Source organism: Beta vulgaris, chromosome 9 (assembly GCF_026745355.1).
Source record: "Beta vulgaris subsp. vulgaris cultivar EL10 chromosome 9, EL10.2, whole genome shotgun sequence".
In the NCBI taxonomy this organism is placed as follows: Eukaryota; Viridiplantae; Streptophyta; class Magnoliopsida; order Caryophyllales; family Amaranthaceae; genus Beta; species Beta vulgaris.
Genome location: NC_079210.1, coordinates 52,724,031 through 52,741,973, shown reverse-complemented (window position 1 = coordinate 52,741,973; position 17,943 = coordinate 52,724,031). Strand labels below are relative to the sequence as shown.

Genomic DNA, 17,943 nt, shown 5'->3' with positions numbered 1-17,943 from the left:
GTGACCTTGACGCATCAGCATGATGGAAGGGGTTGAGCGATTTCTCGGATGTCTTAAGCAAAGCATCTTATGTTTTAGTTTGCTTGAACAAGATCTAGGCATTGGATAGCCTGGGCACAGTTTGTCCATATAGTAATAGCCTAATATAAATGTCGACCCTCCTTTATGGCACTCCCGATGGCCAATAACTCAACTTGAAGTGAAGAGTTTGCAATAGTCGGTTGAGAGAGACAGTTTTGTGTTGTCCATGTCCAGAATCCAACCAATTTCCTGCTATGTTCTTGCCAGTCTTCTTGCTCTTTTTCCATGTTCTATCCACTTTGAAAAGAATTGTTAATGTTCCTCCCGACTAAGTATTAGTTTCACATTTAATCTCTTTTGCCAACTTACCAACATGACCACGGTCGTTCTCTGTATCCAATCATGATTTATGCTTATTGTGAGTGTAATACTCAAAAGCTATATATGCACTCATCTTCCCAGACCTTGATATTCTCCCTATTTGAATCTGGATTAACCGACAGGTTTTTTTTTAAATGATCCTATTCCTATTAAGCCATGTACTCCATAATATTATTATTCATATGGAGTATATATATGGCTTATTAGGAATCCTCAAAAGCTTTGCATTTATCTTTGCATTCTTTGTTGTGATTCTTCCGCCATGGGTTGCATATCTTCCCGCGATAAAGCTCATGCTGCTCTTGAGCTTCAAAATCTCCCGTCTTTTTCTTTTTCCTCGAAATAGAACCTTCACTTTTTTTATTTTTATTTTGATTGTGCATCTTGTTGAATAAGTTTAATCTGTGATAATGATTTAGAAGATTGTTTAGAGTGTTGTAAAATAGTTGTGTTTATTTATACACTTGAATTGAATGTCTTGTATTCAGTTTGGAGTTTATGGTAAATTTATACTGATGTTAAATTAGTAACGTTTTCTTGTTTTTTTTTTAGAGATGAACGTTTGCGAGATGAATTCCTTAATTCATGATGATTTCACGGAAGGTGATCGGAATTATGATAATTTAAGTAGTGGAATTTTGTTTTGATTTTGATCCATGAATTTGATCCTCCATCACCCCGAATAAACTAAATTTGTAATGATATTGGTTGATTTTTGAGAATATCGAGGAGCGAGTTTAATTTGCTGATTTTTCTGCTTCAGATGCTTGAATTGGGTATATTCTCCCGAATGGGTATTTGTGTTTCAGTAACTTCTTGATGACGCTAAATTATTAAAATTCGCTAGTTTGATTGTTATTGTTTTATGAGTGGTGCCGTGGTGGAGGGATTTCATGGGTACTTTGTGAGTGGTGGAAGGTTTTCAGGTAGATGACGTTGCCACATTGGGGGTTTGGGTGGGCTGGTGTTTATCGGTTCGTAGGAGGGGTACATGATGATGGTGATATGTTTTTAGGTCGTAGGTATTTGATCTAGTTAAAGTAGGTATCTCCACAAGATTCACTTATTTCGAGTTAATAATTCGAAGCACTATTATATATGTTTTGCTATCAGGATTTTGAGGTGATACGACCTCAAAACAAATGAAATTACTCCGTAATGGATAATGGATAAAATCATTGGTTTTTCTTTTCTTTGTATTACTACGTTTCTCCAAGAAAGAAATTGGAATTGAAAAAGGAGAAGATAGATATTTATAATTAAAATTAAAGCTACAAGTCGGATCATCTTATCATGCAAGTGATAATGAGAAACAATGAAAGAAGCAAAGACAATAGAAAACAATAATGTTGATGATGAATAATATTTCATCTGTTCTTTTAATAAGTTACAACCTTTTGACTTTTTTACTTGTCAATCACCAACTTATGTCATTAATATCTTAATTTTGAATAAAGTAAAAATTATAAAACTTCGTTTTTATTATGATATGCATCGAGACGAATCTAACACCTCATCAAAAGTTAACCGTCGGGATCCGGGGCCCCGCAAGCATGCAGGTTACGGTAAGCATTCGCATAATTAGCATATGCTTTATATAACGATTTGAGCGCGGCTTGTGTGGAGTTAGAGAAGTATGCAGTTCTGGCAGCCTTGCGGTCCGCACTTGCTTTAGCAACGGCCGCCTGTTCTTCGGCACAAAGATCTGATATTGGTGTCGGATGATCAGCTAGAGCAACGGTCATCATGACCATTACTACGATAACCAAAAACATCACCTTATTTTTATTATTATTGCATTTGCACCTCATCATCTTCTTTTCTTGTTGATCGGTGTGCAAATACTCGATCACTAATCAATTTTGTACAACACTTTTAATCTAAGTGCATTTGTAATTTGTTTCTTTGCTTTCTTCTTTTTGCGATAGACCACTATTGTATCATCATATATAGTAAGTCATTTTGACATTATATATAGTAAGTCATCATAACTCATAAAGAATGTAATAATACTAATAAAACATACAATGAAGCACGTAATTCAAAAAGAATGTAATATTTTATGGCTCATGCCAAGTGTCCTTCAACCATTTGAATATCAACGTGCTATAGACTATAGTGCGAGATTAGTGATGTGCACATTTCCTCCGTCTTTTTTTTTTTTTTTAAACAGTCCGTTATGAGTCTTATGACCATTAAATTCATAAATAAAAAATATTAACCATATATAATTACTAGGATTTAAACAACATGATCCTTAAAATGAAATGTGAGGGTTTAAATACTAATTTAATAAAATTTTAATGATAAAATATTTCAAAGTAAAACATAATAAAGGCTCATAGTTATGTGAAAGTATTGGGTCAGACCGTCTGACCAAATACTTACTGTCAGACGGGCTAACCCAAATGAAAAATCTCTTCTCTTTTCTCTTTCACATCGTCTTCTTTCTACAGCCTTTAGATTTTTCTTCTGTTTCTCTCTCCTACAGTATTGGTTTTTCCCGCATCACTTCTTTTTGAGGCCTCATCTGAAGCATCTCTCCCAGTGGAGTTGTCGACAATGTAGTTCACCATGGCACCAGTCTTGGCAGCCTCCCTGTACAAAACTCTTCAATTTCTTGTGCTGCCGTTTCTTTGACTGTTACTGAAGCACCTCTCATCGACCTCCTACCTCCGCTTGCGCGACGAATCATCTGCGCTGCGTGGCGTAGGCCTTGAGATCGCATCGACGATGGTAGGTCTGATAATGTCGCCGGCACCGGCACTGAGGATAGATCGGTGACGCATCGAGGCTCGAGCGACATTAGAGGTAAGAGTGGTGTGAAAATGAAATGGAGCGTTATTAGGAGTTACGATTTTTTTTTTAGTCTAACTGAAACAAAACCGAAGCCAACTGAAATAAAAATAGAGCTAACTGAAACGAGAGTTGAATGTTTTCAGCTGGTTTTATTTTTCTTTCATTTAGTCGAATTTTTCTTTTCAATTGGACTTTCTTTTCTTTCAGTTAGACTTTTTATTTTCTTTCAGTTGGACTTCCTTTTCTTTCAGTTGGACTTCCTTTTCTTTCAGTTAGACTTTCTTTTCTTTCAGCTAGACTTTCTTTTCTTTCAGCTAGACTTTCTTTTCTTTCAGTTGGACCAACTGAAAGAAATAATGGGCCAACTGAAAGAAATAATGGACTAACTGAAACAAAATGAAGACTACCTGAAGAAAAATGTAGACTACCTGAAAAAGAATAAAGACCAATTGAAACCCAAGTAAGTCTAACTGAAGCACAAAAACCCACTGAAAAACAAAGAAGACTAACTGAAAACAAAATGAAGACTACCTGAAAAAAAATTGGAACCACCTGAAAGTCGTCCGACCAAGATTATGGTCGGACGAGTCCGACACAATACGTTCTCCATAATTATATGTAATTATAAAAACTGTAGACAATTTTTTTTGATCTTTAACCTTTCAATTAAGTAATAACACGTGCTTCCCAAATGGCAAAATTCTATTGAAATTGTTATTTTTATCCCCAATTTCTTATAAGTTTTTTTTTGAACAACTTATCATGCATAACGTCCATTTTCCGATTTCGTAATAGATAGAATAGTACGAAAAGCTGATAAAATCAATTATGAAATTTTATTAATAATATACTTGATAATTATAATTGACTAGGGACATCGCCTGGGGTAAATATACTAGTTTATATCCTTAAATCAAGATAATATCATTACCTACCATATTGAATGGCTAATGTAAAAGAAACTTAGGTATATAACTATATCGGTTTCTTTTTAATTGATACATATTCATTAGATGATTATTTCTTTTTCTTTGGTATATTTTTTAAACTTTACTAATTTAGAGTAATTGGTACACCAAAATGTAATTTTTTGTACTTTTGTACCTTTTTAACTAAAAAGTACTATTTTTCACTTTATCTCCTTATTTTAAACTTCCTTAGGGCCTGTTCTCTTCGGCATAAAACAGCTGAACTGAACTGAACTGATCTGAACTAAACTGAATTGAATTGAACTGAATTGAATTGAACTGAACTGAAATGAATAGTGATATGTGAGAGTAAAAGTATTGTCAAGAGCTGAACTGAACTGAATTGGTCTGAACTGAACTGATTTGAACTGAACTGAATTGAACTGAACCAGAAAATAAGCTGGGGAGAACAGGCCCTTAGTCTTTTTTTAATTGCTATGTTCTTTTTTAACATTTTTTGAGACAACTTCAAATCTTAATACCTTGAATATGTATAAGAGAAAATTTTATAAATTATATATCTGAAAGATATACATTAAGATGAATTAAACAAGATATCGCATGAGTATATTTTTCTTTACATACATAAAATTGAAAAATGTCAAATTTATCATGTGAATAGTGACAACGCATACAATAACATGGCGACTATATGAATTTTGAATCATACTTTCCCTTGTTCACATAATCATTGTGATAAATATGATACACAATTTGTCATTCATTTGATTACTTTTATATGTAAAATGTTTCAAGGATGCATGAGTCATTAATCTCTATTGAGAATGCAATATGTAAACTGATTTACTTTAATCTTTTTACTCAATAGTCATTCCTATGATTTATTAAGTAAATCATACATAAGTAAATCATACACTGCTTTTGACGTATTCTCCGTTTAGTAAAGAGATGGAAGTAAATCAATATACACATTTAAAAAATCATATTCCCATAAACACGTGCGGATCACGTGTATGAGAAAATATGTTACACTCTCGTCTCTCGACTCCACAACTACAGTCTCAACCAAAATCCAAAAACCCTAGTTTCTCAGTTCATCCATTTTCGCGCAGCATCGGTCTGCTAACATCATTTTTACCAATTAAAGATCAAATTCATCACCAAATTAATGAATAAAATCTGATCGAAATCAATTTTTCTGGAAAAAAAATCAAGAGAAACAAAAATGTGGAGGAGAGTATGGACCAGCAACAATGGCGGACTAGAAATTGGTGGAGGTGGTGGAACGATGATGATGAATTGGGTGAGATATATGTCGAGAAAACGAGCTGAAAATCTGAGGAAGATAAACCCTAAAGTTCCGTATTCTGAAGCTACTTCCATTGCTCAAAATCTCTATAATTTGATCCAGCATCGTGGTCCTCTCACCATTGGCAATGCTTGGACTAACATCCAGGTTTAATCTCTCTCCTCTTTCTTTTCAGATTGTAGAATAATTTTTCATGATTTTATCTAAAATCGTATTTAATCAGTTCTTTTGGATAAACTTCTTTTGATTATTGATAAACTTCTTTTGATTATGGTTAGTACTTAGTAATGTGATAGTTTTGGTAAGAATTGTAACATGGCATTGTATATTTGTATGTTTTTTTTGGATGTGCATTGCTAATCAAGTAATGATGCTTATCTTTAGTTATGTTATTTAGAACTGGAGCTAGATGGTAGGAGATAAGGATGTAGCAGAGTATGTATGAACGCGGATTGCGGTTTTTGTGGCGGAATTTGTCCATTGGTAAAAGGTGCCTATGAAAGTGTCTTAGTTGTTGACGCAAGTGTTAGGATGTGAAATTCGCAAATTGGATCCTGCATTGTGCTTGTGGAAGCATGATTGGTTTGAAGCAAAAGAATGTGGAATTTGGAAAAAGGAACTTATCTCATCTTCATTCATAATAGAAGGTATATATAATATAAAAGAACAATGACCGGGAGTGTAGTGCAAATCATGCTCCCAGGCATGTAAGCTAAGGGTTGTGTTGAATGTCACTATGGTAGTTTTGTTTAGGCTAGACTAGATAAGTAGGTATTTGAAAGACAATTTCGAACTCAAGTGCGTGGCAAGATCCCGTGGCTATTCTGTCCTTTGATAAAACTGATGTTGGATTTGTGACGAATTTGCAATTAGAGAGTGATAACCATTTGAATTGTGACTGACTGAGGCTTTGTTTGTTCTGGTGGAAAATGTTTTTGAAGAAAACTATTTCCCCATTTTTTGTTGTTTGTTGGACAAGGGATTTAAAAAGAAAAATTAAGGTGGAAAAGTGCTTTCCACCCCTTTGTAAACATTTTCCTCCACAGTTTGAAGGAAAACCATTTTCTTCCCCTCTCTTATTTTCCCCTTCTTAGCTCAATAGTTTTTCATCAAACGAAACAAAGGAATATTAATATCCTTTTGAATTTTCCATGAAAAAGCATTTTCCATCCAATCAATCAGACCTTAAGATCAAGTGTAATATTTCATTCAGTATGTCACTGTGCAAACTTTGTTTCTGGAAGCTAAATGATTTCTCGACAGAACTAGAAAATATTGGCCTGTATATTATTTGGTGTGCGTCACTGTGTGCATTTTGTCCCCTATAAAATACCCCACTAAAGACTGGGTTATCTGGCTCTGTAGTTGATCTAAATTCTAGTTCTCCCCTTGTCAACTCAGCAGAGGTAAGCCCAGCTCCTAGGTGTTGTGCGTTGTTAGGCTGATGAAAATATAGGATGTTGAAGTGAACTCACCTCTAAAGTTATCATGAGGAAGCACTTTAGTACAAATGTACAATCTTTGGGATATGATATCTATGATTTTCTCTCTCTCTCTCTCTCTCTAGTTATGATCCTCTCTCAAAAATTCGGGACTTATTATGGTTTGTGAAATAATTGCAAATGGTCTTGTGCCTTATAAGGGTATCATGCCATAGCCATCAATGCAAATAACACTCGGTTGTGAAATTCTACCTGCAAGAGGTATTTGAACAATGGAAGTGTATTGACTTATATAAGAGCAAGACATTTAGAGTGGATTGGAGGTAAGAACTAAGACACTTAGGATGGAGCGGAGGGAAGAACTATCTCTTAGGATGGAGCGGAGGGAAGAACTATCTTACAAAAGGTGCATCTCTCAAGTGTCTTCTAATTCTTTCTCATCATGTAAGACTGGGAGCCTACATAAATTCTGGACTACAATAGTCCTACACTTTGACTCTACTCCCAGGAGTATGAACCTAGAAAATAATATTAAGAGGTGAGTTAAATGTCAAGTCTTAGCTCAATCCCCATAAACCAGTTAAGCTTGAAGGCATATTTTCTTGTTATGGGTATCAAAGAACAAAACCTCTTGACAAAGTCCTTTTCTTTAAATTTCTCAGGGGTGCAAAAGTATAGGATTCTTGATCACACAATCATTATACTGTTGTATGGTTGATAGTTATACTCCCACCGTTCTTTATCATAACTACATTTCCTCTTTTATGGAAGTTTACTATTAATCATTACATACCTATTATTACTTCCATCACTAGAATAGTAGTATGATACACCACAAGTACCCATACCTTTATGATTTTAGTTCATACTAAGGAATCATCTTTCCCTAAATCTTAATTTACATGAAATTTGAAGATTGAGAAAAATTGGGTAGGGTCAAAGATAACAGTTTTGTGGATAAATTTCTTGAAACTACACTTGGTTCATACTTTTAGGTCTACATATGTTTCTTACATGTAGGTTCAATAAGGCAATGAAAGATGAGCATCATTACATAAAGTCGTTGTGCAATATAGGCTCCATGACCTGGTGACACGAGTATCTTCATGTGTGTATGTGGAGTAAAATCAAATTTAGAACTAGAATAGCGTTCTAGAGTTACCCTGAGGCTCACTTTTTCTCATGTTAAAACTTTGTTGGTGTAGGAAGCTGGCATCAGTGGATTAAGCAGTAAAACACACATGAAGATAATGCTGAAATGGATGAGAGGTAAGAAGATGCTGAAGCAGGTTTGCCAGAATATTGGGTCTAACAAGAAGTTTCTGCTGTGCACACCACAAGATTCTCAAGCTGTGCAGTCAACAGGTTCTCCTAGAGTGAAGTTGCGAACTGAAAAATCTTCAAAATTGAGGAAAAAACACAAGAAGTGACGGGTTTTACCAGAGTTTTCGCGCTCTCAAAATAATCTAGACTATTGTTTAGGATTTACTGTGTTAAATCATATTTTGATTGTTATTCCCTGTTTCATCTTTTAAATCAAATTATGATACTGTATCAGTATTACCGAAGGTTATCTTCTCTCTTTCTGAACCTGTAACTTTAGAATTGGCAATTTTACAGAGGCAAGTGCTATTGATGTTTCAGCAGGTGAATAGGTGATACTCCTGCATCTTGGGAGCAAAAGGAAGTTTAGATTAATTTACTCTATTACTGTTATGCATGAGTTTGCATAGAAAAGGTTAATTTCCTGGAAATATATAGGCTCATAGGACGCCAGAGCCGATTTTTTTTTTTTTTTTTGACATTGAGAAAATGTACGTTAATTAAACAACGAAGTACACCACTATTGACAAATAATAGACTATAGTTTTTTATTTTTCTCACTATTGACCAAATTTTATTATTACAACAGTACACCATCATCCCTTATCCAATTGGCAAATTTTTCTCACTTGCCATAACCAATAATAGACTATAGCCTGAGCAACTCTAAATAATCAACTTACACTAACTTTGAGATTAACCAAACAGACTGTGAAAACAACCACTAACCTTAGAACTAGGGGGAAGGGGAAGCCCTTGACTAGGGGAAGGGGATGCCATAGAAACAAAAAACAATCAACAAAAAGGAATTGAACTGAAGAACTCGAATAGGGGATGGTGACATGACAATTGAAGAACTCGAATGGAGCCCGATACAACCAAGGGAGGGGAAGGGGAAACGGAAGTGATGTATTTAATCTTCTAAAAGACTAAATTACAAGTGCGGAAGCTAACAGAAATAAAGGATAGTACTTAGTTGATTTTCGATAAAGAATTTAATCACCACGAATATCAAACTAAGGGTTGGATAGGCTTTTATGTCAATTCCATAAAGAATTTAATCACCAAGAATAACATAAAAGGTTCGAATTGTTTGATTAGCATAAAGGCAAAGCCACCAACTAAACAAAACAAAACTGGATAGAACTTAGTTTATTCAATGATAAAGGCAAGGCCACCACAAGGAATAAATCTAAGGGTTTTGAATGCGTAAAGGCTAAGCCACCAGCACTCAAGAGGATTTGGGTAAACACTCAAACTCACAAAATTATTATTATTCACCACCTAAAATTCGAACTACATAGACCCTATTTATACTAGTTTAATTATGCTAATCCTAGTAGGAAAGAAATAACCTAATGCTACTAGGAAAACATAATAAACTATAATCCTAATAGGCTTAGGACAAGTCCCTAAGTCCTATACTCTCTAGACTCTTTGAATCATGTAAAATCCATCGTTTTAAGAACGTAGGCAAAACCATGATTCCTAATACAAGTAGAACTAGGAAAGCAATAAAGATATGAGTTCTAACATAACTAGAACTCTACACACTTCTATTTGACATCATGCCTCAAGAGTATCCAAGAACAAGTATCCACATCATCTCATGCATCAGGAAGCCTGACACAACTAGGATGGAGGGGGAAGGGGAAACCCGACACATGACAAGGAGGAAAGGGGATGGGGAAGCCCACGAAACTGCGAGGGATTACCGATGCATGATAAAGAAAGGGGACGGAATCTGATAACCACCAGGGAAGAGGAGCAGGACCGACACAAGTCACACAACTATGATGGTGAAAAAACCAGCGACACAAAACGAAACTAGAACCACAAAAACGAAAAGCGAAAATGGAGAGATATAGGGCTCGACCGTCGGCGTGAGGAGCCCGAGGTGGCTCACGTGGCAGTCGAGGCCGTTAGGATGAAGATTTGCAATGTGGGGTGTTTTTAGGTTTGGAGGCAGAGAGAAACTTTAGGCAAAGAGTTGCGAACAACTAATTCACTCCCAACATCTTTTTGTACCAACTACCAACAATGTATTGTTAGACTCCTCTAAAAAAACAAAGCTAGATAGAGTAAGAAATTTAAGATGAAATTAGGATAAATTACGATATATTCGATATCTAATAATGGCTTAAATAAGTCAAAGTTGAGTAGAAGACAAACTCCATTATTGGCGTTAGCAACATCAAACCTCCATATAACTTATCTCTAGACTCCAATAATCCAAATGTCCAATTCTTTATTCCCTACCTACGAAAGATTCTACTTATAAAGATTCAGTAAAAGTACACCTGTACAAGGGGAATAAATTTATATTTTTTGAGAAAAAGGTGTGTGTAAAGTCTCTACAAAAGTTTCATCGTTCATCTAATCTGATCTCAATCCACAACGAATCAAGTAGAGAGAAAGAGAATGGAAGAGAGAGAAAATAAGCAGAATAGCTCAACAAAGGTGGTTGCTTCCACTTCTAGTGCTTCTGTTTGCGGGTTCGAATCTCTTCACCAACTTCTTCGTTCCTCTCTCCCTGATCACGTCTTCCAGGTTGTAAAAAGAAGTTGTTTTTTCTTTGTTCAATTTCTTGATTTCTTACAAGTTAGATTGATGCAATGATGTTTATTTTTTTTATCCATATGAGTCACGAAGGTACTGCAAAGTACAAAGAAAGAGAATGGGATTTGAACATATGACTTATCGTTCACAGCACCTCAATCTTAAAATACCGAGACATCGTTGGTTGGTTGATTCATTGATGCAATGATGTTTATGATAGAGTATAAAACTATTTCTAGAACTACAATATTGAGTTAGTCCTTTGACATGGTATCGAGTCACGGAATTGAACCTCATCCACCCCTAGTGGAAAATATAGCACCCGGTATGAGGGAAGTCTGTGTTGGATCCCCAGTTCCACCTCACGCCCAAGCGTGAAGGCGAGGAGATATGATAGAGTATAAAACTATTCTTGAGACTTTTGTAAAATAATTAAATTTTATGTTCTGTTTCGGTGCAATTGCTGAAATGATGTATAGGGGATGACTGACTTTATGGGTAAAATTGATTGGTTTTTTCCCCATGTGTTATTACTTATTATATCTTGTTTTGAAAAGAGGAAATGGTTAGATGAGTGCGGGCAATGCTACATTTACCCGGTGGGTAGTTAACCCACTAGACATAGAGCATTAAAAAACTATTAGAATTAATGAGTTGGATCTCACTATTTATTTATTTCTATTGGTAGTGGGTTGTTGTCCCACTGTGTAGATAAAGTTTTTTCCAGATTAGTGCATAGTAAATCTCTATTCTCTAATGTTTAAACTCGAGTTCGGAGTTCAAGGCTGGTAATGATAATATTTGTAACCTTTAGATGTATGGATACGAGGTGGATTCATTTGAGGCACTGAACATGACAACTTCTGGCTTTTATAGATGTTTGGATTAATTATTGGAGTAAGTCATTAAGTCTTAATTATTGAAATGAACTTATCTGTTGATTTGCTATGGATAATGGGATGTGTATATTTGGGTTTACAACAAATTCTTGATCTAGACTCTAGAGTAATCATCTTGATTAAATCAGCTGTAAATTGCTATATCTCTATCAATATGATTTTTCCTGGCTAAGTGTAAAAAAGGAACATATTAGAGTTGTTGTGTTGACGGTGGAATGTGCTTTCACAGGAAGTCAGCAGGTTGCTCCTGGGGTTGAATTGTGGAAGACCACTCGATCCGATAACACTTCCAGCAGCAGCTATTAGTTTGTCCTCTGATCATGATTTTGATCTTCAGGTCTGAGTCTTTATGTCTGGCTTATTGTCCCTCCATTAATAATTTGATGACTATGTATTTATGTTCTCGAATTTGTAGCATTGGTAGAGAATACAAAGAGAAGTAGTTTTAAATGTTGTGCATGAAAAAGTTGGAAAATTCTTTTGGTTATGAAAAGGTCATGTTCTTTTATGTTTTGGCTCTTTTTCATCTGGGTGACAGCCGTGACTCTAGCGCTTATTTTCTAGAACTTTGATATTCATTTTCAATGGCAATTGGCATGGCGATCCTCTGCAATTTTGCCAAAGACCGGGCCATAGTCTTTTTTCTGCATCTTCAAGACAGAAAAAAGTTTCTATTTGTTGTGCCAAAAGAAGTGGCTTATGTATTCCGCAGCTGGATCGGGTTATAATAAGTGATCACACAATCTTATAATCTTATGTATCCCTAGTTTGCTTCCTATCGTAGTATCTTGGTTATGCAAAGGAAAGGACCATTAAGATAGGTGAAATTAAGTTCTGCTCAGCATTTGGTATCCTTAAGTTGACATGCATATTTGTTGCTTTGTACTGTTTGAACTTAATATGCCCTTCTAGTGCTATCTTCGGAAGTTGACTCTATTGGTGAACTTGCTATCTAGTGTCAAATGTGATTAGTTTAGAAATATTAATATGATTCTTGTTAGAAAGATTGAAAGTGCTTTCTTTGACAAAGTAACTATTAATGATCAACATTATCAAACTTAAAGTCAAATGCAAAGTTGATTACAGGAAGCATGGAGTAACGTCTGCCTTTGTTGGCATCTTGCCTTTCCTGATTGTCACCATATAGATAGGCTGTAATGGTACTGTCTGCCCAAAAGCCTTGTAATTCCTGTTTGCGATTCGTTCCATGCCTGGTACACCTTCCTGCTATTTTGCCATCCTTTACTCCCAATTTCCATCTACAAAGCCCTGTATAATGAGCTAAAGCCTTAAAAGCTCAATATTATGACTAGATGTCCTTGCACTGTATTAAAAATTAAGATGATGTTTCTTTGCATGTCTAATTTCACAGGCATACTGTTTCCAAGCTCAGAAGGAATTTCTAAGAGAGCCTCGGATTGTACGAGTGGGTCTTATTCAGAATTGTATCACCCTCCCCACAACAGCACCTTTTATAGAGCAGAGAAGGGCCATCTTTCAGAAATTGAAGCCCATTATAGAGGCTGCAGGTGCTTCAGGAGTCAATATTTTGTGCCTCCAGGTGTGATATTCTTTTATGGTTCAGTTGGTGTAACTTATAAGGTGCTTTATGTTAATGGAATGAAGTAAGTTTGTAATTTATTTCGAATGCTTCATGTGATAAGTGGTATTGAAATATGGAATGGTGGCTCATACCCACTTCTATAGATAATAATGATTAATATTGTGAAAAACAAAGAAGAAAACAAATGTTTGATGACAGAAAAGCATCAGCTTGGACATCCAAGTTGAAAATTCTTGATAAATTCTAAGTTTTTGTCGTCATCCTAACTTATTACCTTATGCCAAACAAGGCGTAAGAACTTCAAAATTACACCATTGGACTTTCTAGTGTAATAGTTTATCAGTGTATCCGTTCTTTTACAATTCAACTATGGAACTCATGCATGTTATACAGGAAGCATGGACTATGCCATTTGCATTTTGTACCAGGGAGAAAAGTTGGTGTGAATTCGCCGAGCCTGTCAATGGGGAGTCAACTCAATTTCTGCAAGATCTTGCAAGGAAATACAATATGGTCATCGTTAGTCCCATTCTAGAGAGAGATATTGTACATGGAGAAACTATGTGGAACACTGCTATTATAATTGGAAATCAGGGTAACATTATTGGCAAGCATAGAAAGGTAACCAAATTCGTTGTTGCTGGTGTGATTAGTTTATGTAATCAAAATCTCTCAGCACGGTCATATGCTCATACTCGTGTTTGGTTTGGCAGAATCATATTCCTAGGGTTGGGGACTTTAACGAGAGCACATATTATATGGAAGGAAACACTGGACACCCTGTTTTCGAGACAGCATTTGGGAAAATTGGCGTCAACATTTGTTATGGGAGGCATCATCCTTTGAATTGGATGGCTTTTGGCTTGAATGGAGCAGAGATTGTATTTAATCCGTCTGCTACTGTTGGTGAACTGAGTGAACCTATGTGGCCAATTGAGGTAATTTATCGTCAGTATCATATCTTGCACTTTATTATTCATATTTTATGCTCCTACTAGTTTGGTAAACTGTAAGTAATGTCTCACTTCAGAATTGCTCTATTGATCAAGACCAAGGTTGTAGTTCACTTTAGCATCCTGTGTACCTGCGATTGTACTTCCGCACCTAAACGAAGGAAAAATAAAAGAAAAATAGTCACATTTTCATATAGCTGGGGAAACCCGTAACTAGGGGGCTTCACTCCTAGAGCATAATTTAAATCCATCTATAGTAAGCTGGCAACCTCTTATGCAAGAAGACAACACGATTGACACGGACACGACATGAGCACAAAGTTATTTCAGAGAAACCGGAAACTGACGTGACACAAACCCAATTTCTACCCGAACACGGCCTGATTTCATTACTGTGTTATATAATGTAACTGTTCCACTTTTACATAGGTTTCTAACATATCTTGAAATTTGACACGAACAGAGCCCATTTACACGAATTGGCAGCTGTAATTTCTAGGGATGAGCAAGAGCAGTAATTCAATACATTTTCCCTTACTCCTATTTCTTCTGTGTGATATTATATTCGTTATGATGGACTTAATTTACAGGCACGCAATGCTGCAATAGCGAACAATTACTTTGTTGGCTCAATAAATCGTGTTGGAACAGAGATCTTTCCAAATCCATTCACATCTGGAGATGGAAAGGCGGAGCACAAGGATTTTGGTCATTTCTATGGTTCTAGCCATTTTTCTGCACCAGATGCTTCTTGCACTCCCCCTCTCTCTCGTTACAGAGATGGTTTAATGGTCGCGGACATGGATTTGAATCTCTGTAGGCAGATCAAAGATAAGTGGGGATTCAGAATGACTGCTAGGTACGAGCTCTATGCAGAGATGCTCGCTCGTTATGTAACGCCAGATTATCAGCCACAGATAGTGTCTGATCCTTTGCTGGATAAGAAGAATTCAGCTTAACTCTTTCTTCATTATTGGAAATAAATACTCTTCCCCTTTCCTCATTTAAGTTACCATAAGGAAATGACATGGGTTAAGGATAGTGAAAAAAAGGTGAGTTGATGGGTGATTGGTTGTGTGTGGAACCAACTTCAATGCATCGTATAGACAAAAAAAAAACTTATTAAGAAGGTTATGTAAATTTAAATATGGAACAATTATATTGAAGATAACATATGTTATACGAATGGAAGGAGTTTAATTGAAGAATTTGTTTTGCAACTTTGTTAATTCAAGGCATTTTAAACTAATATAAATGGAGGGGCAGGTATTAGCCCTCTTGATGTGACTTTCTATCACTATTTTTTAGCTTCTATATTATATTGAGGTAATTTATAGTTCTCCAACATACAATTTTTAATTAATGTATGATATTTCAATATCATATAATTTTGATCATTAATATCAATTGATAATCTATTAGTGAAACGTTATATCGACATCTTATACATACACTTTAGATTTATGTTAAGGAAATGATACACTATACACTGGCTTATAGGCGATAATGCAACACTATAAACAAAGCATCAACAATTATAAACTATAAGTTGAAGAGGTCTATAAATATGTGCAAATTTATTTTCACATAGTCAAAAAATTGAAATTGAAGGATAATTCATTGGGTTAGAGCTCTTCTCCCAATTTCAGGAAATTTTGGGATCGATTCTCATTCCCGCCCTTGTGGCTTTCTAAACAACAACAAAAAAAAGTCGAAAAATTAGTGGATAGGTTGTTGCCGTAGAGGCAAAAATCCAAGAACACAAAAGAATTAAGCTCTATACATGTTTGAAGCTTACATTTCTAGTCAATGGTATTACAGTTGCCACTAGCCAAAAGGGGTAGGAAATTGATCAAAAATAAAATTGGGGTGAGAGAGGCTCGAACTCTCGACCTCAGGATCACTCAACTTAGCTATGAGACCTACGCGCTAGCCAACTGCGCCACCACCCCTTGTTGTTTTTATAATCAATGTGATCACTCTTGTCTGGATTTATTATATTTTTCATAGTGGACCTATCTTAGAAAAGATGTTTTTTATTAAAATTTGATAATTGAACTTTTTCTGAATTATTAAAAGTTCATTTTGTAAGATCAAAATTTTATCTCAACTTCAACCAAATTTAACTGAATTTACTAAACTTGAGATCTGTTTTTTTTGGTGGAATGAAAGCACGGTACATGTTTACAAAATGAATTAATTATTTTTTAAAATTATTAATTTATATTTTGAAATACATTTTTCACTTTCGGAAAGAACATTTTTAAGAAAAGGACATTTTAAAGAAAAGTACATTTTTAAGAAAAGTACTAACAGTATTAAAAGGCGTGCGTGACAATGTATACACGCCACGTTGACCTCTTGTTATTATACATGACATAATTATCATCTCAACCAACTTCCAATCATGCTTTAAGTGTCAACATTATTATACTTGTACCTCTTAAATATTGAGTTTTCCTCACTACTAATGCATTATTATATTACACAATTATAACGCCATGTTGAGTTTATTTTAATGGGAATTTAAAAAATGCATATCAAATTCGGAAAACAGTACCAACCGGGGCAACAATCGGACACAAATACTAGTTAGAGTATCACAGAGTGAAAATGAACATTATTAAATAATTTAAACTAGCAACACTATTTTGGTGAACAAAAACGTTTTTTGTGTGAAGAAGAGTCAAAGTGAGAGCATCAATACTTCACAGTTCACAATCAATGGAAACTTGATGAGACTAGATGGGAATATTTCCCCTACGAAATGGTAAAGTAAGCACTAAAAATAATATCAACCACTTAACTTCAAGGACAAGGATTTGTGTTAAAAGTTAATGAACATTCAACCACTTAACTTCACATTATAATATGTTAATATCCAGTAACCAAGGATATCTTGGCCCACTGGTTAAGATTGAGGTACTGTGAACAATAGGTCACATGTTTGAATCTCCTTCCCCTTCTTTATATTTTATACCGTGTGGCTCATATGAATTAAAAAAAACATTATAATATCTAGTATATCTTCAATTAGCTGTCTTTCTGGTAGATGTCATGGAGCAGCTCAACTTGATGTATTGTTCCTTTACAAATTTTGCACGAAATCCATTTTTAGTATTTTAGTAAAGCCTAAGGTTTTACAATTTTGCACGATAGTAACTACTCCCTGTATACTTGTTGTATGATAGCTGCTTTTTTTTTTTTTTTATAAAAGTTGTAGCCTTGTAGGATAACTTTTAATACCTCCTCCGTAACATAAAGAATACAACAATTGAATATTTTATATCTCATAAATAATACTTAATTGTTGCATTCTTTATGTTAAGGAGAAAGTATAAATCTTTGGTTCAATTAAATATTAGTAAAAAATATAAATATTGATATTCTTTACAATATTTTTAATGAAGTCGCACAATTTTTTTTAAGGATTTTGATATTTTAAAAGTGGTAAATAATTCTGAATCTTTAACCTCAAAATTGTAAGTGTAATGAACACAAATAAAGGAGAATTATGTAACACTTACTTTAGATCTATCTTTCTAAATAATCTATCTATATCTATATAAATATATTAAAAGGTGTTCCTAAACGAAGAACTGCACCACGTGGCGCTCTCCCTATGGAGTTTTAGTTCATGTAATCCATGTACAATAAAAAAAATTAGAAATTACATAGTGTAGGTTTTGATCCCGTAATCCGAAGTTCAAATACTAGTACTAAAGTTTTAACCACTAGACTAAGCTGTATTTAGTGTTATTATT

The 17,943-nt window shown here is 34.9% G+C and overlaps 2 protein-coding genes and 1 non-coding gene across 4 annotated transcripts; 2 read left to right on the top strand and 1 right to left on the bottom strand.

Annotated features, from left to right (window-relative positions):
- Positions 1-5,159: 5,159 nt before the first annotated feature.
- Positions 5,160-8,524, top strand: LOC104904733 (hypothetical protein). Its single transcript, XM_010693094.4, has 2 exons — positions 5,160-5,586; positions 8,087-8,524. Exons 1-2 carry the CDS (start codon positions 5,356-5,358, stop codon positions 8,309-8,311), a joined length of 456 nt encoding a protein of 151 aa, XP_010691396.1. The 5' UTR covers positions 5,160-5,355; the 3' UTR covers positions 8,312-8,524.
- Positions 8,525-10,531: 2,007 nt separating this feature from the next.
- On the top strand, positions 10,532-15,408 carry LOC104904731 (beta-ureidopropionase). Of its 2 annotated transcripts, XM_010693093.4 has the most exons (6): positions 10,532-10,754; positions 11,892-11,999; positions 13,035-13,223; positions 13,620-13,847; positions 13,940-14,164; positions 14,770-15,408. In XM_010693093.4, exons 1-6 carry the CDS (start codon positions 10,626-10,628, stop codon positions 15,136-15,138), a joined length of 1,248 nt encoding a protein of 415 aa, XP_010691395.1. In that variant the 5' UTR covers positions 10,532-10,625; the 3' UTR covers positions 15,139-15,408. The 2 variants fall into 2 exon arrangements, with proteins under 2 accessions (XP_010691395.1, XP_057247773.1); XM_057391790.1 differs by lacking the exons at positions 10,532-10,754; positions 11,892-11,999 and adding an exon at positions 12,009-12,876.
- Positions 15,409-16,044: 636 nt separating this feature from the next.
- On the bottom strand, positions 16,045-16,131 carry TRNAM-CAU (transfer RNA methionine (anticodon CAU)). Its single transcript is given in 2 exon segments — positions 16,045-16,080; positions 16,094-16,131. It is a non-coding gene; the product is annotated as a tRNA-Met (tRNA).
- Between the last annotated feature and the right edge of the window lie 1,812 nt (positions 16,132-17,943).

What these genes read in the sequence shown, in the direction of transcription:
- LOC104904733 (XM_010693094.4), top strand. Translation starts at nt 5,356, where the DNA reads ATGTGGAGGAGAGTATGGACCAGCAACAATGGCGGACTAGAAATTGGT. An exon ending in ATGCTTGGACTAACATCCAG is followed by an intron (nt 5,587 to 8,086) that starts GTTTAATCTCTC and finishes TTGTTGGTGTAG; the next exon opens with GAAGCTGGCATCAGTGGATT.
- LOC104904731 (XM_010693093.4), top strand. Translation starts at nt 10,626, where the DNA reads ATGGAAGAGAGAGAAAATAAGCAGAATAGCTCAACAAAGGTGGTTGCT. An exon ending in TCCCTGATCACGTCTTCCAG is followed by an intron (nt 10,755 to 11,891) that starts GTTGTAAAAAGA and finishes GTGCTTTCACAG; the next exon opens with GAAGTCAGCAGGTTGCTCCT. An exon ending in TCAATATTTTGTGCCTCCAG is followed by an intron (nt 13,224 to 13,619) that starts GTGTGATATTCT and finishes CATGTTATACAG; the next exon opens with GAAGCATGGACTATGCCATT.